General features: G+C 54.5%; 2 protein-coding genes across 2 annotated transcripts in view; one reads left to right on the top strand and one right to left on the bottom strand.

The window, feature by feature from the left end:
• oxct1a (3-oxoacid CoA transferase 1a) overlaps positions 1-24,039 on the top strand; it is a 416,864-nt gene that overhangs the window by 203,125 nt on the left and 189,700 nt on the right. The gene's annotated exons all lie outside the window — the stretch shown is intronic.
• The window catches only part of LOC144495229 (complement component C7-like), a 108,558-nt gene that overhangs the window by 15,898 nt on the left and 68,621 nt on the right, over positions 1-24,039 (bottom strand). Inside the window, exons 16-22 of the mRNA XM_078215296.1 lie at positions 23,795-23,908; positions 19,127-19,293; positions 14,047-14,278; positions 11,268-11,442; positions 9,953-10,040; positions 7,244-7,379; positions 3,491-3,679 (exon numbers count right to left, since the gene is read on the bottom strand). Of these exons, the coding sequence (XP_078071422.1) occupies positions 3,491-3,679; positions 7,244-7,379; positions 9,953-10,040; positions 11,268-11,442; positions 14,047-14,278; positions 19,127-19,293; positions 23,795-23,908 (1,101 nt within the window). The remainder of the gene's footprint in view (positions 1-3,490; positions 3,680-7,243; positions 7,380-9,952; positions 10,041-11,267; positions 11,443-14,046; positions 14,279-19,126; positions 19,294-23,794; positions 23,909-24,039) is intronic.

Here is a 24,039-nt window from a genome sequence, read left to right as displayed (position 1 = left end):
TGATGATCAGCCATGGTCAAAGTGAATGGCGGAGCAGGCTTCAAGGGATGAGTGGCCAACTCCTGCGTCTATCTGTCTACCTGATCCAATCTAACCCAATGTTCAGGACCAGATCAGAAACTTCAAGGTATATTACAAAGTTAGCCTAGACCCCAACTTTTGATTTTGGCTTCAGGGTTGCATCAAATGTTTCACTCCAGGTGTAATTCGATTGTCCCATTAGGGAGCTATTATTAAAACAAACATTATTTAACAACAGTTAAAATATAACAAAGAGAATTAGCATAACTTTTACCAATTAAAATATTTAAACATGTATAAAGTATAATTCTTAACAGCTTTTAATCTCTCCAGTTCCAATTTAAGCAATATCCCCATAGATGTATATCCTTCTTCAGAACCAATTAGCACCAAAAACAAATATGCTCATGTGGATGCTAGATTTGCAGCCTTTTGATCCTTCTGGGCAGATACAGAATGGCACCTGCCTTCTGACTCCCATACAGCAGTTTCCAGAGAAGGATATATCCTCAAACAGCAGAACTTCAGAGAAAGAGACCTATTTTCTGGCAGATCCCAGTTTCCAAATCCCGAGCAAGAAAGAGACAGGCAGAGAGCTACTTCTTCTCTCTGCAGCCCCAAAACAGCAACTGAGCTGGATTTCTGCTGCGAGCCTAACCCCGCCCAGTCACATGACGTTTCCTGTCAAAACCTGAAAAAAGCCCCACTCTGACAAACCACAGGGGGAAACACTAAAATAACAGAACAGCATTAGTCCAGATTAAAACTAACATTGCAGCAATTAAGATCAATTATGTTGCTGCAGTAACAACAGGGGATGCCAGGTACAGACAAAGTGGCATCGATACATAGAACTGCCTGCTAAAAAAAATCCTGCACAGGGTACATGCCACAAATACATTTTTAAAGGCACAGTATCGCCACACTAATCCAACCCAACTCAATCCAATCAGTCCTACACAAACCACTCCAATCCAAACCAATTCAAATTAACCGCATCCAACCCAATCCAACCTAATCCAACCAGGAAATGGCCATCTCCAACAAGAGAGAAGCTAACCATCACCCCTGACATTCAATGGCATTACCCTTACAGAATCCCCAATATCCTCGGGGTTACCATTGACCAGAAACTGGACGAGCCGTATAAATGCTGTGGCTACCAGAGCAGGTCAAATGCTTGGAATCCTGTGGCGAGTAACTCACCTCCTGACTCCCCAAAGACTGTCCACAAGGCACAAGTCAGGAGTGTGATGGAATACTCCCCACTTGCCTGGATGGGTGCAGCTCCAACAACACTTGAGATGCTTGACACCATCCAGGACAAAGCAGCTCCACTCAATTGCTACTCCTTCCATAAACATTCACTCCCTCCTGCACCAATGTACAGTAGCAGCAGTGCGAACCATCTGCTAGATACACTGCAGAAACTCACCAGGGGTCCTTAGGCAGCACCTTCCAAACCCATGACCACTACCATCTAGAAGGACAAGGGCAGCAGATACCTGGGAACACCCCCACCTGGAGGTTCCCCTCCAAGTCACTCACCATCCTGATTTGGAAATATATCGCCGCTCCTTCAGTGTCGCTGGGTCAAAATCATAGAACTCTCCGCCTAAAATAGGAATTAGGAGCAGAAGTTGGCAAACTCAGCCCTTCGAACCTGCTCTGCCAGTCAATCAGATCATGGCTGATCTCTCCCTGCTCTCAAATACACCGCCCCACCTGTTCCCCTTATCCCTTTTCTATCAGAAATATATCTATCTCCCTCCTGAAACCATTCAATGATTCAGACTCCCCCGCGCGATGGGGCAGCGAGTTCCACAAATTCACCACCCTCTGCGAGAAGTAGTTCCTCCTCATCTCAGTTTAAAATCTACCGCCTCTCAGCCTATACCTGTGACCTCTTGTTCGAGATTGCCCCATAAGAGGAAACATTTGGTCTACATTGGCCTTTTTTATTATGTGCTGCACCCACATACCGACTTTCTGTGATTCATGAACACAGACACCCAGATCCCTCTGCCCGGACGCATTTTGAATCTAGTTTAAATTTCGGTAATAACTTGCCTTTCTATTTTTTCTGCCAAAATGGGCAACCTCACACTTCTCCACATTAAACTCCGTCTGCCAAATTTTGCCCCATTTTCCTAGCCTATCGATATCCATCTATAGAATCCTTACATCCTCTTCACTGACTGCTTTCCCACCTATTTTAGTATCATCTGCAAATTTTGCTATGTTACACTCTGTCCCTGCTTGCAGATCATTTATATAGATTGTAAACAGTTGAGGTCCGAGGACTGACCCCTCGGCACCCCGCTAGTTACATTTCGCCAGCCAGAGGAGGACCCATTCATCCCGACCCTCTGCTTTCTGTCAGTCAGTCAATCCTCAATCCAATCCAGTGCTCTACCCCCAATCCCCTGCGATCTCACCTTCCAGATCAGTCTTTTATACAGCACCTTGTCAAACACCTTCTGGAAGTCCAGATATACCGCATCCACAGATAACAGCATGGTGGGTGTACCTACACCACATGGGCTGCAGCAGTTCAAGAAGGCAGCTCACTACCATCTTCTCAAGGGGCAGTTAGGGATGGGCAATAAATGTTGGCCCAGCCAGCACCAACCACATTGCATGAATGAATAAATAAAATAAATCCAATCCAACCAACCCAATAAATAAAATCCAGTCCAACTAAACCAACCAGCTTCATCCTTTGAACATAATTCAATCCAATCCAACCCAATCTAATCTAATCCAATATAAACCAGTCTAACCCTGTCCAATGCAATCCAACTCTACGTGATCCAATCCAAACAAACAAAACCAATTCAACCCAATCTAGCTCAAATCAATCCAGCCAACCAAATTAAACCCAATCCAATTTAACCCAATCAACCAACTCAAGAACAGCTTCTTCCCTGCTGCTGTCAGACTTTTGAATGGACCTACCTCGCATTAAGTTGATCTTTCTCTACACCCTAGCTATGACTGTAACACTACATTCTGCACTCTCTCCTTTCCTTCTCCATGAACGGTATGCTTTGTCTGTATAGCGCGCAAGAAACAATACTTTTCACTGTATCCTAATACATGTGACAATAATAAATCAAATCAACTCAAAAGTATCTAATCCAGTTCACCAGAATCCTACCCAAACGAACCAAATCCAACACAACTGAAAACAAACCAACTCAAACCAACACAATCCAACTCACGCTAACCCAGTGCAACACACCCCAATGTAATCTAAGTCAACCTAATCTATCCCAACACAACCTTTCCATCTGGAGTCTTAGATTTTGCGTAACCCGCCCACCTGGCATTCTTTGTTCTTCTTTGTTCTTTGTTCATACCCCAGAGAATTCTCTCGGATATTTTTGTTCCATGTCCGATTGCCTCCTTCAGGTTACTTCTGGGGAAGTTTCCAGAACGGTGGAGATGTGAAGAATCAGGGACTCACCTGTGTTACATCTGATGGTGCTCAGGTCCTGAGACCATTGCAGACTGGAGTCACATGTGACCTCAGAATGACCTTCCAACGTGCTGCCTGTAGGGCAGGACAGAGAGACCACCTCTCCAATTCGATAGCTGGGCTGTCCTGGGCTCACGATAATATCTCTCTGTAACTGGGGAGGAGGACAGACCGTCCCTGCAACAAAACGTGGAGATAATGTTGAACCAAACCCTTCGTTTCCTCAACGCCCCATTCCCGCTAACATTCTGTAACTTAATCTGACTGAAGGAGACTGGAATTGTGCAGAATTTACCTCTGGGATTTTACTGCACAGGAATTGGCTAATCTAACTATTGTACCTGAGCTGACTCTCTAACAAAGCCATTCTCCTCTTTCCTTTACCATTCGGCCCCTCATGCTTGCCCATGCTGGCCCTCAGCTCTTGTTTTCCTCCTGGCTGTTTTGATGCAGGCATCACACGCTGTGTTTGGAACTATTTCAGCTTGCGCCATGAACCCACAGCTCGGGTGCCCCATGAACCCACAGCTCGGGTGCTCCATGAACCCACAGCTCGGGTGCTCCATGAACCCACAGCTCGGGTGCTCCATGAACCCACAGCTCGGGTGCTCCATGGACCCACAGCTCGGGTGCTCCATGAACCCACAGCTCGGGTGCTCCATGAACCCTCACCTCGGGTGCTCCATGAACCCACAGCTCGGGTGCTCCATGAACCCAGAGCTCGGGTGCCCCATGAACCCTCAGCTCGGGTGCTCCATGAACCCTCAGCTCGGGTGCTCCATGAACCCAGAGCTCGGGTGCTCCATGAACCCAGAGCTCGGGTGCCCCATGAACCCTCAGCTCGGGTGCTCCATGAACCCAGAGCTCGGGTGGAGGGACTGGGGCAGCGTGGGCCCCACACTTGAGGAAAGATGCATTGATCTTGGAGGAAGTGTAATTTACCAGAACGAAGCCTGGATTCCAAGGATGAAATGATAAGGAGAGGTCACACATGTCTCCTTGAATGTATGATCTTCAGGGGAATCTTGATCAACGTTATTAAGATATTAAAGGGAACAGATAGGCTGGTTGTCGGGAAATTATTCTGCTGGTGGGAGTATCGAACTCGGGAAAATCATCTAAAAATGAGAGTCAAACTTTTCCGAGTGAAGTTAAGAAACATACAAAAGGCTAGTGGAAGTTTGAACTCTTCCACAAACTGCAACTGGCATCAGATTCATTGCTAAAGACAAATCTGAGATTGACAGATATCCGTGACCAGAGGTATGATGGGATATGGGTGGGTTTGTGCAGTTAGGTCACAGATAAGCCAGAATCTCATTTAGCTCGGGGTTGAGTGCTGGGGTTAGGGGTTAGGTTGAGGAGAGCCATGAGGGTCAGGGTTAGAAGTCGGGATAGGAGTTAGGGTTCTGTGTTGGGGTTAGGGTGAGGAGAAGCTGGTCTGGATTAGGGTTAGGGTTAGAGGTTAGGTTTGGGGGTTAGGGTTAGGGGTGAGGGGTCAGACAGAGAGAGGACATGACGTTAGGGGTCAGTGTTAGGGTCAGGCTTAGTGGTTAGGGTTCAGTGTTAGGGTTAGGGTTAGTATTAGGATTAGGGATAAGGTTCGGGTTCGGTTGTAGGGTTAGTGTTAGGGTTAGGGTTCTGTGATTGGGTTCGGGTTAGGGTTAGTGTTATGATTACGGTTCAGTGTTAGTGTTAGGGTTCAGTGTTCGGATTAGGGTTAGGGTTCGGTGTTAGGGTTAGGGTTCGGTGTTAGGGTTAGAGTTAGGGTTGGGGTTGGGGTTAGGGTTAGGGTTAGGCTTAGGGTTCAGTGTTAGGGTTAGGGTTAGTATTAGGGTTAGGGATAAGGTTCGGGTTCGGTTGTAGGGTTAGTGTTAGGCTTAGGGTTCTGTGATTGGGTTCGGGTTAGGGTTAGTGTTATGATTACAGTTCAGTGTTAGTGTTAGGGTTCAGTGTTCGGATTAGGGTTAGGGTTCGGTGTTAGGGTTCGGTGTTAGGGTTAGGGTTCGGTGTTAGGGTTAGGGTTCGGTGTTAGGGTTAGGGTTCGGGGTTAGGGTTAGGGTTCGGTGTTAGGGTTAGGGTTCGGTGTTAGGGTTAGGGTTCGGTGTTAGGGTTAGGGTTCGGTGTTAGGGTTAGGGTTCGGGGTTAGGGTTAGGGTTCGGTGTTAGGGTTAGGGTTCGGTGTTAGGGTTAGGGTTCGGTGTTAGGGTTAGGGTTCGGGGTTAGGGTTAGGGTTCGGTGTTAGGGTTAAGGTTCGGTGTTAGGGTTAGGGTTCGGTGTTAGGGTTAGGGTTCGGTGTTAGGGTTAGGGTTCGGTGTTAGGGTTAGGGTTCGGTGTTAAGGTTAGGGTTCGGTGTTAGGGTTAGGGTTCGGGGTTAGGGTTAGGGTTCGGGGTTAGGGTTAGGGTTCGGGGTTCGGGTTAGTGTTCGGGGTTCGGGTTCGGTGTTAGGGTTAGGGTTCGGTGTTAGGGTTAGGGTTCGGGGTTAGGGTTAGGGTTCGGTGTTAGGGTTAGGGTTCGGTGTTAGGGTTCGGGTTCGGTGTTAGGGTTAGGGTTCGGTGTTAGGGTTAGGGTTCGGTGTTAAGGTTAGGGTTCGGTGTTAGGGTTAGAGTTAGGGTTATGGTTAGCGTTAGGGTTCGGTGATAGGGTTAGGGTTAGGGTTAGGGTTCGGTGATAGGGTTAGGGTTAGGGTTATGGTTAGGGTTAGGGTTGGGGTAGGGTTTGGTGTTCGGGTTGGGGTTAGGTTTGGGTTGAGGAGGAGTATTAGGGTTAGGGTTCAGATTCGGGTTCGGTTTTCGGGTTAGTGTTAGGGTTAGGGTTCTGTGATTGGGTTCAGGTTCGGGTTAGTGTTATGACTACGGTTCGGTGTTAGTGTTGGGGTTCGGTGTTCGGGTTAGGGTTCGGTGTTAGGGTTAGAGTTAGGGTTGGTGTTTGGTTTAGGGTCAGTGTTGGGTTGGGGTTGGGGTTAGGGTTAGGTGTTAGGATTAGTGTCGGGGTTGGGGATTTAGGTTGGGGTTAGGGTTAGGGTTAGGCTTAGGGTTCAGGTTCGGGTTAGGGTTTGGTGTTTGGGTTCAAGTTCAGTGTTAGGGTTAGGGTTGAGATTGGGTTCGGGGTTATGGTTAGGGTTGGGTTTCGGGTTGAGGTTAGTGTTAGGGGTTAGGGTTCGGTGTTAGGGGTTAGGGTTCTGTGTTAGCGTTAGGGTTCGGTGTTCAGGTTAGGGTTCGGGTTAGGGTTTTGTGTTCGGGTTAGGGTTAGGGTTAGGGTTTTGTGTTCGGGTTAGGGTTAGGGTTTTGTGTTCGGGTTAGGGTTAGGTTTAGGCTTTGGGTTAGGGTTAGAGTTAGGGTTAGGGTTAGAGTTAGGGTTGGAGTTAGGGCTTGTGTTAGGGTTAGGGTTAGGGTTGGGGTTAGGGTTAGGGTTAGGGTTAGGGTTAGAGTTAGGGTTGGGGTTAGGGTTAGGGTTAGGGTTAGGGTTAGAGTTAGGGTTGGGGTTAGGGTTAGGGTTAGGGTGCTAACCCTATCTGGTGCTCGCTCTATTGGAGATGTCCAGTAGCTCTGGCTCTGTCAAAGCTCAGTGAGTGGTTTTGCTTTCTCCAGCTCAGTTTCAGGACATTTCATCCCAAATCGCAGGAAAGCTTCCAGGAGAACCCAAACCTGTTGTCTATCCACACTGCACCATTTCACATGTTACACAATACTAGCACCCCTGCGGAGACCTTCAAACAGAGAGTTCAGCGCGCGGCACTCACTCCGACATTGCAGGTTACTGCTTTCCCATTGCAAATTCTCTCCACATCTCAGCGTTCCATCACCTCCAGAGATGAAGTAACCGACATGACACTGGTACACTGCATGGCTCCCGACAGGGTACAGTGCTGTCAAATCCTGCAGAAGGCAACGTGAGAAGCATCCAGTATTAATGCCATGGGCAGCAGTGAGGGGAGGGGGTGGGGGGGTGGTGGGGGGGGGGGGGGGGGGGGGGGGGGGGTCGGGGGTCGGGGGGGGGCCTGCACAGAAAGATCAGGGTGAAAAATATGCAGAAATTTCCTTCAAACTCTGAAGGAAGGAACGAGAGATCCTGTGGTTAGAGCAGCATTGCATTGTGGGAGACAGTCAGACGCAGGAGGGAAAGCAGATTGGTGAAATGACCCCCACTGTGGGGGACACGGGGAGTGAAACGGTCAGGTATCTCAGACCCAGTGAGCGATCGAGTCACCCAATGGAAAGCGGATTGTACACGGACTTTCGCTAAGATTGTTATAAAGGGGAGGTTAATCCCCTCTCTGAGAGCTGCCAGCTGATCACTCAAAGAGGCGACTACCTGGCTTTATAATCTGATAAAGGTGTGTGAGAGAGAGTGTGATCGGCGCGCCAGCAACTTCTCGTGGTTAAATCACTATCCGAGACTCTCTCTGTAAAATCAACAAGTAACTAACGAAATCTAACTGACTACCGGTGAACAGGTTAACTAAACTATTGACAAACCAATGAAACATGATTCTAATGGAATGCTGTTTAGATGAACACAATTCTCACTCATTGACAAGAGAATAGAATTGTTTTAGTCACTCTCGAAATACGACCAGGTTTTATCTTCCGGAATCTTCTGTCTTCTTTGCTATCTTCACGATTGAGATCAGGCTTTCTTTTCAGACATCAATGAGCTCGAGCAGAAGCAGTTTCTGGCGGGGGCAGTTTCTGGCGGTGGCAGTTTTTGGCAGGGGCAGTTTCTGGCAGAGAACAGTTTCTGGCAGGGGTAGTTTCTGACGGGGGTAGTTTCTGGTGGGGGCAGTTTCTGACGGGGGCAGTTTCTGACAGGGGCAGTTTCTGGGGAGGGCAGTTTCTGGTGGTGGCAGTTTCTGACGGGGGCAGTTTCTGGCAGGGGCAGTTTCTGACGGGGGCAGTTTCTGACGGGGGCAGTTTCTGGGGAGGGCAGTTTCTGGTGGTGGCAGTTTCTGACGGGGGCAGTTTCTGGCAGGGGCAGTTTCTGGTGGGGGCAGTTTCTGGCGGGGGCAGCTTCTGGCAGAGGGCAGTTTCTGGTGGGGGCAGTTTCTGGTGGTGGCAGTTTCTGACAGGGGCAGTTTCTGGCGGGGGCAGTTTCTGACGGGGGCAGATTCTGACGGGGGCAGTTTCTGGCGGGGGCAGTTTCTGACGGGAGCAGTTTCTGGCAGAGGACAGTTTCTGGTGGTGGCAGTTGCTGCCAGTCTCTCTGAAGCTGAGAGCTGTCTCTTATACCCCTGATGACATACCAACATCTCCACAATAGGATTGGTTCTCAGGTTACCGAAATATCAAATTTAAATCTAATGGGCTGCTGTTATTCAAGTGCCTAGTTTAAATTGATTGGACAAAATTCAAAAGTAACCTGTTGTCTTGGCAACACTACTGCCTGGCCTCTTGACACAATGTTTCAGTCTGTGTACTCCATACGCATCTGTTTTTATTTAAACTTTAAGTACAGGAAAAGCACAACCTTTTCCAAAAGGATCCATGCAACATTTTCACCTCATAGTGTTTTATAATTTTAAAATAATTTTACAGATACCAAATTCTAACATTCTACTCAGTTTCGCAATAAGATTCAACACACTCTGATTGTGAGACACTGTAATAGGACAATGCTCAGGAAATATCCAATCATCACCCAGATAAAACCGTCATCACCCACTCATTCCCCAATTCTCACCCAATCATCGCCCAGTCTTTGAGACAGAGATAGATAGGTTCTTGATTAATAAGGGGATCAGGGGTTATGGGGAAAAGGCAGGAGAATGGGGATGAGAAAAATATCAGCCATGATCGAATGGCGGAGCAGACTCGATGGGCCGAGTGGCCTAATTCTGCTCTTATGTCTTATGGTCATATGGTCAGTCATCATCCACTTACTGATGCAGTCAAAAGTACATGGAATTGTGGGAGGGGGAATGGGGGGTAGAGTCAGTGATAGGGGGGAGTGTACATGGGGTTGTGGGAGGGGGAATGGGGGGGGAGAGTCAGTGAGAGGGGGGAGTGTACATGGGGTTGTGGGAGGGGGAATGGGGGGGAGAGTCAGTGATAGGGGGGAGTGTACATGGGGGTGTGGGAGGGGGAATGGGGGTAGAGTCAGTGAGAGGGGAGAGTGTACATGGGGATGTGGGAGGGGGAATGGGGGTAGAGTCAGTGAGAGGGGAGAGTGTACATGGGGATGTGGGAGGGGGAATGGGGGTAGAGTCAGTGAGAGGGGGGAGTGTACATGGGGATGTGGGAGGGGGAATGGGGGTAGAGTCAGTGAGAGGGGGGAGTGTACATGGGGTTGTGGGAGGGGGAATGGGGGGGGAGAGTCAGTGATAGGGGGGAGTGTACATGGGGGTGAGGGAGAGGGAATGGGGGGGGAGAGTCAGTGAGAGGGGGGAGTGTACATGGGGTTGTGGGAGGGGGAATGGGGGGAGAGTCAGTGAGAGGGGGGAGTGTGTACATACCTGGACGAAAGCATTATCTAGTTGAGGGGGTGTTGGACAACTCCTGGTGGGAACATTCTGCCTTTCAAAGCAATGAGGTTCAAGTTGGCTGGAAAGAAGGAAAAAAGAGATTCCTTATTTGCTGAGGTACAGAGGGATCGGAATGTCCTGGTACATACATCAAAACCTGTTAGTATCCTGTGATGGGGATGCAGATAGATTCACATTGCTTATTGAAAAGGGTGTGGGGGTGTGGGGTGGGAGTGTGGGGTGTGTGTGTGTGTGTGTGCGTGTGCGTGTGTGGGTGGGGGTGTGGGGGTGGGGTGGGTTTGTGTGGGTGGGTGTATTGTACACTGAAAGGTTGCACGGGTTGGGTGATAAGTGATGATTTTATTGAAATCGATAAGACCCTGAGGAGAGTGGACAGGGTGGGTGTGGAGAGGATGTTTCCCTGCGTGAGAGAGACTGGAACAAAGGGACAGGGTTTAAAAATATGGGGGTCTCCCATTTAAAATGAACATGTGGCGGCGCAGTGGCACAGTGGTTAGCGCTGCTGCCTCACAGCGCCAGGGACCCGGGTTCGATGCCCGGCTTGGGTCACTGTCTGTGCGGAGTCTGCACGTTCTCCCCGTGTCTGCGTGGGTTTCCTCCGGGTGCTCCGGTTTCCTCCCACAGTCTGAAAGATGTGCTGGTTAGGGTGCATCGGCCGTGCTAAATTCTCCCTCAGTGTAACCCGACCATGAGTGTGGCGACTAGGGGATTTTCACAGTAACTTCATTGCAGTGTTAATGTAAGCCTGCTTGTGACACTAATAAATAAAACCGAAACATGAGAATGTTTTGACCCTCGAAGTTGTGAATCTTTGGAACTCTCTTCCTTAAGGGGCAGTGGATCGAGGATCGGTGAATAGTTCAGAAGCTGCAACAGATGGATTGATTGACAAGTGAGTGTCGGGAGGAGGCATGGAGAGCTGAGGCCACAGCCAGAATGATGTTATTGAGCAGTAGCACAGGCCCAAGGGGCTGAACTCCTGCTGCTAATTGGTCAGTGTGTATTGTGGTTGCTCCCTCAGAGTGTGACAATGATACATGATTCACAGATCCCTGAGGAGCACTGACTGGGCTGGAGTGAGGCCTGAGGCCTTGGCCTGAGTGAGAGAAAGCAAGCTTGAGATGTGTAAGCAATGGACATCAAATCCTTCCCTGGGGTCAGGGGGCACAATCAGGCCAGAGCTGTGGCCAATTATCCTAAGGATGGTTATTTATTGAGAACAGTCTGCGTTCTGGCCTTGAGATTCCGCCTGTAAATCAAACTGGAGAGTTCTGATGGAGCTTACCGTAAATATTCCATTTCTCCATCTTCACATTTATCTGATTGGACTCTGTGTCCGACACAGTTCCTGCCTCCACTGCTGGGAGGGGGATTGTCACATCTTCTCGATCGCTCTCTCCTTCCATTTGTACAGGAGGTCCAGGCAGTCCAACAAGTCCAACTCCCACCAATACCGCTCCCTGTAACACACCCATTCACAAACTCAAAACCAACTGTTCCAAAGCATTACCGCCATTCAATCCCTCCCACAGCCCATGTACACTCCCCCCTATCACTGACTCTCCCCCCCCATTCCCCCTCCCACATCCCCCATGTACACTCCCCCCTATCACTGCCTCTACCCCCCCCATTCCCCCTCCCACATCCCCCATGTACACTCCCCCCTATCACTGCCTCTACCCCCCCCATTCCCCCTCCCACATCCCCCATGTACACTCTCCCCTATCACTGACTCTCCCCCCCATTCCCCCCTCCCACAGCTCCATGTACACTCTCCCCTATCACTGACTCTCCCCCCCATTCCCCCCTCCCACATCCCCATGTACACTCCCCCCTATCACTGCCTCTACCCCCCATTCCCCCTCCCACATCCCCATGTACACTCTCCCCTATCACTGACTCTCCCCCCCATTCCCCCCTCCCACATCCCCATGTACACTCTCCCCCTATCACTGACTCTCCCCCCCATTCCCCCCTCCCACATCCCCATGTTCACTCCCCCCTATCACTGACTCTCCCCCCCATTCCCCCCTCCCACATCCCCATGTACACTCTCCCCCTATCACTGGCTGGACACGTTAGTGTGAATGAGATTGCAGGCTGCCCCATGCTTAGCCACATTATGGGAGGGGGGTGAGTTTCTCCCCGGGTCAGAGAGGGCGGGGCTAGCACGATTTGATAGAGATTGGCTGCCATTTTTAAAGGGCGCCCCGATCTCACAGTGAAATGGAAAACCCCCTCCCTTCACCCCCCAGAACATTGGGATCCCCCTCATTATTTTCCCACCACCCATAAATAATTGGCACCATTGGGGCATTGGGACCCTCCCAATTGGTCCCCCTCATGGCTCCCATTTGCATCCCACCCCCACTGAGAGCCCACCGCCTTGGCGCTGCCCCAGGACACTGGCACTGCCCCAGGACACTGGCACTGCCCCAGGACACTGGCACTGCCCCAGGACACTGGCACTGCCCCAGGACGCTGGCGCTGCCCCAGGACACTGGCACTGCCCCAGGACACTGGCACTGCCCCAGGACGCTGGCGCTGCCCCAGGACACTGGCACTGCCCCAGGACACTGGCACTGCCCCAGGACACTGGCACTGCCCCAGGACACTGGCACTGCCTCAAGACACTGGCACTGCCCCAGGACACTGGCACTGCCTCAAGACGCTGGCACTGCCCCAGGACACTGGCGCTGCCTCAAGACACTGGCACTGCCCCAGGACGCTGGCGCTGCCCCAGGACACTGGCACTGCCCCAGGACACTGGCACTGCCTCAAGACACTGGCACTGCCCCAGGACACTGGCACTGCCTCAAGACACTGGCACTGCCCCAGGACACTGGCGCTGCCTCAAGACACTGGCACTGCCCCAGGACACTGGCGCTGCCCCAGGACACTGGCACTGCCCCAGGACACTGGCACTGCCCCAGGACACTGGCACTGCCCCAGGACACTGGCACTGCCCCAGGACACTGGCGCTGCCTCAAGACACTGGCACTGCCTCAAGACACTGGCATTGCCCCAGGACGCTGGCACTGCCCCAGGACACTGGCACTGCCCCAGGACACTGGCACTGCCCAATAACCCTATCTTCGTCTCCGCTGGTTCTCGATCCTCCCAGCAATGGGAAGTTTCTGGCCATTGACTCAGTACCGCCCCCTCCTGGCCCTGTCCAGTTCCTTCACCTGGAAGCAATGCTGTGATTGGTTTGGAGAGATTGATCTGTGATTGACAGATGAGAAGCTGTGGTTTGGATTGGTTCGAGGTTTGTATGCTGGGGTTGCTGTAATCAGGCTGGTGTCACTGGGGCAGCACAGACTCATTTCCCCGCTGCGGGACCAGGACAAAGGGACAAAATTGTCAAATTTCGTCAGGCCACTCGGGGCAATGTCAGAAAACACTTCCTCAAACAAGGGGGGAGAAAACCTGGAACATTCTCCCGCCCGACCTCCTCCAAAGAGCTGTGGATTCTGGGAGTCAATTGGGGTTTGGAGTTAAAATACAACAGGGCTGAACAAGCCTTTTGGGCTGAGTGGCCATTTCCTGTGAAACAGGCTCAAGATGGGCTGAATAGCCTCCTCCTGTTCCTGTGTTGAGTTGCTTTATGAATCGAGTGGCCAGAGTGTGGAGCGTGTGTGTTCTGATCACACAGTGTATTGGGCCAATGTTGCTAACTGTGTGTGACTAAATATGGGCCGAATCTGCCAACCACTGTTACACAGAGAGAGAGAGACAGAGAGAGGGAGAGAGAGAGACAGAGAGAGGGAGAGAGAGAGACAGAGAGAGGGAGGGAGAGAGACAGAGAGAGGGAGAGAGAGTGTTGGAGAGAGGGAGGGAGAGACAGAGGGAGGGAGGGAGAGACAGAGAAAGGGAGGGGGAGACAGAGGGAGGGAGGGAGAGACAGAGAGAGGAAGGGAGGGAGATACAGAGAGGGCGGGATGGAGAGACAGAGAGAGGGAGGGAGAGAAAGTCAGAGGGAGGGAGAGACAGAAAGTCACAGAGAGAGAGAGCGACAGAGAAGCTGGGGGTGGGGGGATGGGGGAGGCGGGGTGGGTCTTTACCACTTTCCCGTTCCTGGGCCAGGGCTCCTCTCTCACAGGCGATTCCGAATGTATACGGCTGACAGAAACACTGGCACGTTGAACCAATAACCACAGCCTGCCCATTGTTTTGGCATGGGCGACACTGGCAGGGGTGAACCTCACTGACGTAGTCCTCGATGGCCCTTTGCAGGTAGTGCCTCTTCACCCCGGCACAGGGCACATCCCTCACCAACTCATGGAGTGATGCCAACTGTCGGAGAGAGAGAACGAGACATCAGCAAGGACAGAGAGTGAGAAACATGGACAATCACATTCTCACCAGCACAGTGCAGGGAGCGCTGAGGGAATGGGGTCACCGCGGACAAAGGGGCAGCTCTGTAACCGAGCTCCAGAAACTGGCACCTTCAAACCCAAACAAGGGAGGCGTGGAGAAGTTGGAGGAGGCCATTCAGCCCATGGCGGAGTTGGGCCGAAGGGCCCGTTTCCATGCTGTAAACCTCTATGTCTCAAAACAGCTGAGAGCACCACTGAGGGAGTGCCGCACTGTCAGAGGGTCAGTACTGAGGGAGTGCTGCACTGTCAGAGGGTCAGTACTGAGGGAGTGCTGCACTGTCAGAGGGTCAGTACTGAGGGAGTGCTGCACTGTCAGAGGGTCAGTACTGAGGGAGTGCCGCACTGTCAGAGGGTCAGTACTGAGGGAGTGCTGCACTGTCAGAGGGTCAGTACTGAGGGAGTGCCGCACTGTCAGAGGGTCAGTACTGAGGGAGTGCCGCACTGTCAGAGGGTCAGTACTGAGGGAGTGCCGCACTGTCAGAGGGTCAGTGCTGAGGGAGTGCCGCACTGTCAGAGGGTCAGTACTGAGGGAGTGCCGCACTGTCAGAGGGTCAGTACTGAGGGAGTGCCGCACTGTCAGAGGGTCAGTACTGAGGGAGTGCTGCACTGTCAGAGGATCAGTACTGAGGGAGTGCCGCACTGTCAGAGGGTCAGTACTGAGGGAGTGCCGCACTGTCAGAGGATCAGTACTGAGGGAGTGCCGCACTGTCAGAGGGCCAGTGCTGAGGGAGTGCTGCACTATCAGAGGGTCAGTACTGAGGGAGTGCTGCACTGTCAGAGGGCCAGTACTGAGGGAGTGCCGCACTGTCAGAGGGTCAGTGCTGAGGGAGTGCCGCACTGTCAGAGGGTCAGTACTGAGGGAGTGCTGCACTGTCAGAGGGTCAGTGCTGAGGGAGTGCCGCACTGTCAGAGGGTCAGTACTGAGGGAGTGCTGCACTGTCAGAGGGTCAGTGCTGAGGGAGTGCCGCACTGTCAGTGGGTCAGTGCTGAGGGAGTGCCGCACTGTCAGAGGGTCAGTACTGAGGGAGTGCTGCACTGTCAGAGGGTCAGTGCTGAGGGAGTGCCGCACTGTCAGAGGGTCAGTACTGAGGGAGTGCCGCACTGTCAGAGGGTCAGTTCTGAGGGAGTGCCGCACTGTCAGAGGGTCAGTACTGAGGGAGTGCCGCACTGTCAGAGGGTCAGTGCTGAGGGAGTGCCGCACTGTCAGAGGATCAGTACTGAGGGAGTGCCGCACTGTCAGAGGGCCAGTGCTGAGGGAGTGCTGCACTATCAGAGGGTCAGTACTGAGGGAGTGCTGCACTGTCAGAGGGCCAGTACTGAGGGAGTGCCGCACTGTCAGAGGGTCAGTGCTGAGGGAGTGCCGCACTGTCAGAGGGTCAGTACTGAGGGAGTGCTGCACTGTCAGAGGGTCAGTGCTGAGGGAGTGCCGCACTGTCAGAGGGTCAGTACTGAGGGAGTGCTGCACTGTCAGAGGGTCAGTGCTGAGGGAGTGCCGCACTGTCAGTGGGTCAGTACTGAGGGAGTGCCGCACTGTCAGAGGGTCAGTACTGAGGGAGTGCTGCACTGTCAGAGGGTCAGTGCTGAGGGAGTGCCGCACTGTCAGAGGGTCAGTACTGAGGGAGTGCTGCACTGTCAAAGGGTCAGTGCTGAGGCAGTGCCGCACTGTCAGAGGGTCAGTACTGAGGGAGTGCCGCACTGTCAGAGGGTCAGTACTGAGGGAGTGCCGCACTGTCAGAGGGTCAGTACTGAGGGAGTGCCGCACTGTCAGAGGGTCAGTACTGAGGGAGTGCCGCACTGTCAGAGGGTCAGTACTGAGGGAGTGCCACACTGTCAGAGGGTCAGTGCTGAGGGAGTGCCGCACTGTCAGAGGGTCAGTACTGAGGGAGTGCTGCACTGTAAGAGGGTCAGTACTGAGGAAGTGCCGCACTGTCAGAGGGTCAGTGCTGAGGGAGTGCCGCACTGTCAGAGGGTCAGTACTGAGGGAGTGCCGCACTGTCAGAGGGTCAGTACTGAGGGAGTGCCGCACTGTCAGAGGGTCAGTACTGAGGGAGTGCTGCACTGTCAGAGGATCAGTACTGAGGGAGTGCCGCACTGTCAGAGGGTCAGTACTGAGGGAGTGCCGCACTGTCAGAGGATCAGTACTGAGGGAGTGCCGCACTGTCAGAGGGCCAGTGCTGAGGGAGTGCTGCACTATCAGAGGGTCAGTACTGAGGGAGTGCTGCACTGTCAGAGGGTCAGTGCTGAGGGAGTGCCGCACTGTCAGAGGGTCAGTACTGAGGGAGTGCTGCACTGTCAGAGGGTCAGTGCTGAGGGAGTGCCGCACTGTCAGAGGGTCAGTACTGAGGGAGTGCTGCACTGTCAGAGGGTCAGTGCTGAGGGAGTGCCGCACTGTCAGTGGGTCAGTGCTGAGGGAGTGCCGCACTGTCAGAGGGTCAGTACTGAGGGAGTGCTGCACTGTCAGAGGGTCAGTGCTGAGGGAGTGCCGCACTGTCAGAGGGTCAGTACTGAGGGAGTGCCGCACTGTCAGAGGGTCAGTTCTGAGGGAGTGCCGCACTGTCAGAGGGTCAGTACTGAGGGAGTGCCGCACTGTCAGAGGGTCAGTGCTGAGGGAGTGCCGCACTGTCAGAGGATCAGTACTGAGGGAGTGCCGCACTGTCAGAGGGCCAGTGCTGAGGGAGTGCTGCACTATCAGAGGGTCAGTACTGAGGGAGTGCTGCACTGTCAGAGGGCCAGTACTGAGGGAGTGCCGCACTGTCAGAGGGTCAGTGCTGAGGGAGTGCCGCACTGTCAGAGGGTCAGTACTGAGGGAGTGCTGCACTGTCAGAGGGTCAGTGCTGAGGGAGTGCCGCACTGTCAGAGGGTCAGTACTGAGGGAGTGCTGCACTGTCAGAGGGTCAGTGCTGAGGGAGTGCCGCACTGTCAGTGGGTCAGTACTGAGGGAGTGCCGCACTGTCAGAGGGTCAGTACTGAGGGAGTGCTGCACTGTCAGAGGGTCAGTGCTGAGGGAGTGCCGCACTGTCAGAGGGTCAGTACTGAGGGAGTGCTGCACTGTCAAAGGGTCAGTGCTGAGGCAGTGCCGCACTGTCAGAGGGTCAGTACTGAGGGAGTGCCGCACTGTCAGAGGGTCAGTACTGAGGGAGTGCCGCACTGTCAGAGGGTCAGTACTGAGGGAGTGCCGCACTGTCAGAGGGTCAGTACTGAGGGAGTGCCGCACTGTCAGAGGGTCAGTACTGAGGGAGTGCCACACTGTCAGAGGGTCAGTGCTGAGGGAGTGCCGCACTGTCAGAGGGTCAGTACTGAGGGAGTGCTGCACTGTAAGAGGGTCAGTACTGAGGAAGTGCCGCACTGTCAGAGGGTCAGTGCTGAGGGAGTGCTGCACTGTCAGAGGGTCAGTACTGAGGGAGCGCCGCACTGTCAGAGGGTCAGTACTGAGGGAGCGCCGCACTGTCAAAGGGTCAGTGCTGAGGGAGTGCCGCACTGTCAGAGGGTCAGTACTGAGGGAGTGCTGCACTGTCAAAGGGTCAGTGCTGAGGGAGCGCCGCACTGTCAGAGGGTCAGTACTGAGGGAGTGCTGCACTGTCAGAGGGTCAGTGCTGAGGGAGTGCCGCACTGTCAGAGGGTCAGTACTGAGGGAGTGCTGCACTGTCAGAGGGTCAGTGCTGAGGGAGTGCCGCACTGTCAGAGGGTCAGTGCTGAGGGAGTCCCGCACTGTCAGAGGGTCAGTACTGAGGGAGTGCCGCACTGTCAGAAGGTCAGTACTGAGGGAGTGCTGCACAGTCAGAGGGTCAGTACTGAGGGAGTGCTGCACAGTCAGAGGGTCAGTACTGAGGGAGTGCCGCACTGTCAGAAGGTCAGTACTGAGGGAGTGCTGCACAGTCAGAGGGTCAGTACTGAGGGAGTGCCGCACTGTCAGAGGGTCAGTACTGAGGGAGTGCCGCACTGTCAGAGGGTCAGTGCTGAGGGAGTGCCGCACTGTCAGAGGGTCAGTGCTGAGGGAGTGCCGCACTGTCAGAGGGTCAGTACTGAGGGAGTGCCGCACTGTCAGAGGGTCAGTACTGAGGGAGTGCCGCACTGTCAAAGGGTCAGTACTGAGGGAGTGCCGCACTGTCAGAGGGTCAGTGCTGAGGGAGTGCCGCACTGTCAGGGTCAGTACTGAGGGAGTGCTGCACTGTCAGAGGGTCAGTACTGAGGGAGTGCCGCACTGTCCGAGGGTCAGTACTGCGGGAGTGCCGCACTGTCAGAGGGTCAGTACTGAGGGAGTGCCGCACTGTCAAAGGGTCAGTACTGAGGGAGTGCCGCACTGTCAAAGGGTCAGTACTGAGGGAGTGCCGCACTGTTAGAGGGTCAGTACTGAGGGAGTGCCGCACTGTCAAAGGGTCAGTACTGAGGGAGTGCCGCACTGTCAGAGGGTCAGTACTAAGGGAGTGCCGCACTGTCAAAGGGTCAGTACTGAGGGAGTGCCGCACTGTCAGAGGGTCAGTACTGAGGGAGTGCCACACTGTCAGGGGGCTCATTTCTTGGGGGTCAGATTTGGGGGTTTTGATCTGGGAGGTAAATTTTGGGGGCGGGTTTTTCGGGTTCAGTTTTAGTTGGTAATTTTTGGGGGGTCAGTTCTGCGGGGGGTTTTGGTTCTGTGGTGACCTCAGTGACAAACCTCCCCTGATACTCTGACGGTTTTATTCGTTAGGTTTTGTTTCTGGTTTTATTTTCCCAGGTTCTGGTGGTTTGTATTTTTTGGTGGTTTTATTGGGAAGGATTTACTGACCTTCTGGTTGATAATGACTGGGTTCTCTTTGACAGAACCCGCCCAACGCTGGTAAACCTCCGTGTTAGCCTGCGCGTTCCTCATATCAATCAGGCTCAGCGCTGCCACGAAGGCCGCACGCCCTCCCACAGTGGACGACAGGCCACGAGCTTGTCCAGAGGAGTCCCCTGCAGAAAGGTGAAAGGTGAAAGGTTACACCAGCTGACCCATTTGCTGATTTTGTTATCCAATAGCACGCAGTGTTATCACTCTGTGACAGTGCGAGAAGCCACAGGCCCTCTGATACCACCGGAATGTTCCGCGGTCAATCCAGGGGAAGGGGTCACCATGCCTAACTGCCAGAGATCCCAGTTTAACTCAGTTTAAGTTTCAAGTTAAACTTCATTTATTAGTCACAAGTAAGACTTGCATTAACACTGCAATGAAGTTACTGTGAAATTCCCTTAGTCGCCACACTCCGGTGCCTGTTTGGGTAAATGCGCCCTAACCAGCACGTCTTTCAGACTGTGGGAGGAAACCGGAGCACCCGGAGGAAACCCATGCAGACACGGGGAGAACGTGCAGACTCCACGCAGACAGTGACCCAAGTCGGGAGTCAAACCCGGGCCCCTGGCGCTGGGAGGCAGCAGTGCTAACCACTGTGTCACCGTGCCAACTCGGAGCCTCAGTGCAACGAGCTTCCAGTCACAGTCTGTGTAGATGAATTAAATATCTGAGCACACCGCCCTTCACCACGTCTGAAAAATAATTCACCACCCTGGACAAGCCAAAGAAATTTAAAAGCACAACGACCAAACCAGCGACATTTCCTGGTGTGTGTGCGGGGCACAGGGTCCCTCTCCAATGAGTGGACAGCAAGGAGCTGGAGACGGACCAGAGGAACTGATGGAAGTGCCGCACTGTCAGAGGGTCAGTGCTGAGGGAGTGCCGCACTGTCAGAGGGTCAGTACTGAGGGAGTGCCGCACTGTCAGAGGGTCAGTACTGAGGGAGTGCCGCACTGTCAGAGGGTCAGTGCTGAGGGAGTGCCGCACTGTCAGAGGGTCAGGACTGAGGGAGTGCCGCACTGTCAGAGGGTCAGTGCTGAGGCACTGCTGCACTGTCAGAGGGTCAGTACTGAGGGAGAGCCGCACTGTCAGAGGGTCAGTGCAGAGGGAGTGCCGCACTGTCAGAGGGTCAGTACTGAGGGAGTGCCGCACTGTCAGAGGGTAAGTACTGAGGGAGTGCCGCACTGTCAGAGGGTCAGTGCTGAGGGAGTGCCGCACTGTCAGAGGGTAAGTACTGAGGGAGTGCCGCACTGTCAGAGGGTCAGTACTGAGGGAGTGCCGCACTGTCAGAGGGTAAGTACTGAGGGAGTGCCGCACTGTCAGAGGGTCAGTGCTGAGGGAGTGCCGCACTGTCAGAGGGTAAGTACAGAGGGAGTGCCGCACTGTCAGAGGGTCAGTGCTGAGGGAGTGCCGCACTGTCAGAGGGTAAGTACTGAGGGAGTGCCGCACTGTCAGAGGTCAGTACTGAGGGAGTGCCGCACTGTCAGAGGGTAAGTACTGAGGGAGTGCCGCACTGTCAGAGGGTCAGTACTGAGGGAGTGCTGCACTGTCAGAGGGTCAATGCTGAGGGAGTGCTGCACTGTCAGAGGGTCAGTACTGAGGGAGTGCTGCACTGTCAGAGGGTCAGTACTGAGGGAGTGCTGCACGGTCAGAGGGTCAGTACTGAGGGAGTGCCGCACTGTCAGAGGGTCAGTACTGAGGGAGTGCCGCACTGTCAGAGGGTCAGTACTGAGGGAGTGCCGCACTGTCAGAGGGTCAGTACTGAGGGAGTGCCGCACTGTCAGAGGGTCAGTATTGAGGGAGTGCTGCACTGTCAGAGGGTCAGTACAGAGGGAGTGCCACACTGTCAGAGGGTCAGTGCTGAGGGAGTGCCACATTGTCAGAGGGTCAGTACTGAGGGAGTGCCGCACTGTCAGAGGGTCAGTACTGAGGGAGTGCCGCACTGTCAGAGGGTCAGTACTGAGGGAGTGCCGCACTGTCAGAGGGTCAGTACTGAGGGAGTGCCGCACTGTCAGAGAGTCAGTATTGAGGGAGTGCCGCACTGTCAGAGGGTCAGTACTGAGGGAGTGCCACACTGCCAGAGGGTCAGTATTGAGGGAGTGCCGCACTGTCAGAGGGTCGGTACTGAGGGAGTGCCGCACTGTCAGAGGGTCAGTACTGAGGGAGTGCCACACTGCCAGAGGGTCAGTATTGAGGGAGTGCTGCACTGTCAGAGGGTCAGTACTGAGGGAGTGCCGCACTGTCAGAGGGTCAGTGCTGAGGGAGTGCCGCACTGTCAGAGGGTCAGTGCTGAGGGAGTGCCGCACTGTCAGAGGGTCAGTACTGAGGGAGTGCCGCACTGTCAGAGGGTCAGTGCTGAGGGAGTGCCGCACTGTCAGAGCGTCAGTACTGAGGGTGTGCCGCACTGTCAGAGGGTCAGTACTGAGGGAGTGCCGCACTGTCAGAGGGTCAGTACTGAGGGAGTGCCACACTGTCAGAGGGTCAGTATTGAGGGAGTGCCGCACTGTCAGAGGGTCAGTACTGAGGGAGTGCCGCACTGTCAGAAGGTCAGTGCTGAGGGAGTGCCGCACTGTCAGAGGGTCAGTGCTGAGGGAGTGCCACACTGCCAGAGGGTCAGTACTGAGGGAGTGCCGCACTGTCAGAGGGTCAGTGCTGAGGGAGTGCCGCACTGTCAGAGGGTCAGTGCTGAGGGAGTGCCACACTGTCAGAGGGTCAGTGCTGAGGGAGTGCCGCACTGTTGGGGTATCTCAGGAGTGCCGATGTGTGGTAACTGCCTCCCGCTGTGTGTGTGCAGTGGGTGGGTGGGGGTGATGTGGGGCAGTGCCCGCTCTGTGTGTGCAGTGGGTGGGTGGGGGTGATGTGGGGCAGTGCCCGCTGTGTGTGTGTGCAGTGGGTGGGGGGTGATGTGGGGCAGTGCCCGCTGTGTGTGTGCAGTGGGTGGGTGGGGGGTGATGTGGGGCAGTGCCCGCTGTGTGTGTGCAGTGGGTGTGTGGGGGGTGATGTGGGGCAGTGCCCGCTGTGTGTGTGCAGTGGGTGGGGGTGATGTGAGGCAGTGCCCGCTGTGTGTGTGCAGTGGGTGGGGGTGATGTGGGGCAGTGCCCGCTGTGTGTGTGCAGTGGGTGTGGGGTGATGTGGGGCAGTGCCCGCTGTGTGTGTGCAGTGGGTGGGTGGGGGGTGATGTGGGGCAGTGCCCGCTGTGTGTGTGCAGTGGGTGTGGGGTGATGTGGGGCAGTGCCCGCTGTGTGTGTGCAGTGGGTGGGTGGGGGGTGATGTGGGGCAGTGCCCGCTGTGTGTGTGCAGTGGGTGGGTGGGGGTGATGTGGGGCAGTGCCCGCTGTGTGGGGGTAGTTATAGAACCGATGTCAGGGGTAGGTTCTTTACCCAGAGGGTGGTGAGGGATTGGAATGCCCTGCCAGCATCAGTAGTAAATGCGCCTAGTTTGGGGGCGTTTAAGAGATCCGTAGATAGGTTCATGGACGAAAAGAAATTGGTTTAGGTTGGAGGGTCACAGTTTTTTTTTTAACTGGTCGGTGCAACATCGTGGGCCGAAGGGCCTGTTCTGCGCTGTAATGTTCTATGTTCTATGTTCTATGTGTGTGTGCAGTGGGTGGGTGGGGGTGATGTGGGGCAGTGCCCGCTGTGTGTGTGCAGTGGGTGGGTGGGGGGTGATGTGGGGCAGTGCCCGCTGTGTGTGTGCAGTGGGTGTGGGGTGATGTGGGGCAGTGCCCGCTGTGTGTGTGCAGTGGGTGGGTGGGGGGTGATGTGGGGCAGTGCCCGCTGTGTGTGTGCAGTGGGTGGGTGGGGGTGATGTGGGGCAGTGCCCGCTGTGTGTGTGCAGTGGGTGGGTGGGGGGTGATGGGGGGCAGTGCCCGCTGTGTGTGTGCAGTGGGTGATGTGGGGCAGTGCCCGCTGTGTGTGTGCAGTGGGTGGGTGGGGGTGATGTGGGGCAGTGCCCGCTGTGTGTGTGCAGTGGGTGGGTGGGGGTGATGTGGGGCAGTGCCCGCTGTGTGTGTGCAGTGGGTGGGTGGGGGGTGATGGGGGGCAGTGCCCGCTGTGTGTGTGCAGTGGGTGGGTGGGGGTGATGTGGGGCAGTGCCCGCTGTGTGTGTGCAGTGGGTGGGTGGGGGTGATGTGAGGCAGTGCCCGCTGTGTGTGTGCAGTGGGTGGGTGTGGGGTGATGTGGGGCAGTGCCCGCTGTGTGTGTGCAGTGGGTGGGTGGGGGGTGATGTGGGGCAGTGCCCGCTGTGTGTGTGCAGTGGGTGGGTGGGGGGTGATGGGGGGCAGTGCCCGCTGTGTGTGTGCAGTGGGTGGGTGGGGGTGATGTGGGGCAGTGCCCGCTGTGTGTGTGCAGTGGGTGGGTGGGGGGTGATGTGGGGCAGTGCCCGCTGTGTGTGTGCAGTGGGTGGGTGGGGGTGATGTGGGGCAGTGCCCGCTGTGTGTGTGCAGTGGGTGGGTGGGGGGTGATGTGGGGCAGTGCCCGCTGTGTGTGTGCAGTGGGTGGGTGGGGGTGATGTGGGGCAGTGCCCGCTGTGTGTGTGCAGTGGGTGGGTGGGGGGTGATGTGGGGCAATGCCCGCTGTGTGTGTGCAGTGGGTGGGTGGGGGTGATGTGGGGCAGTGCCCTTACCCATGGCCATCTTCAGAGCTTCCCGGTATTCTTCACATTTGCCGCTGTTGTATTTGACGATGATAAAGTTGATGGATGTTTGTGAACATTTGGACATGTCTTCATTTGTAATGGCTGCAAAACAAGCACAGCATTGTGGGTAAGCGGCACGACCTCTCACCCTGCGCCACAATTCCAAAATACTTTATGGCTGAGGCAATGTTCAGAGGGGGGTGGGGGGGAGGGGCGGGTGGTAAGGGGGGGGG

This window comes from Mustelus asterias, chromosome 6, assembly GCF_964213995.1.
Source record: "Mustelus asterias chromosome 6, sMusAst1.hap1.1, whole genome shotgun sequence".
Lineage (NCBI taxonomy): Eukaryota > Metazoa > Chordata > Chondrichthyes > Carcharhiniformes > Triakidae > Mustelus > Mustelus asterias.
This window is presented reverse-complemented; position numbering and strand designations above follow the sequence as displayed.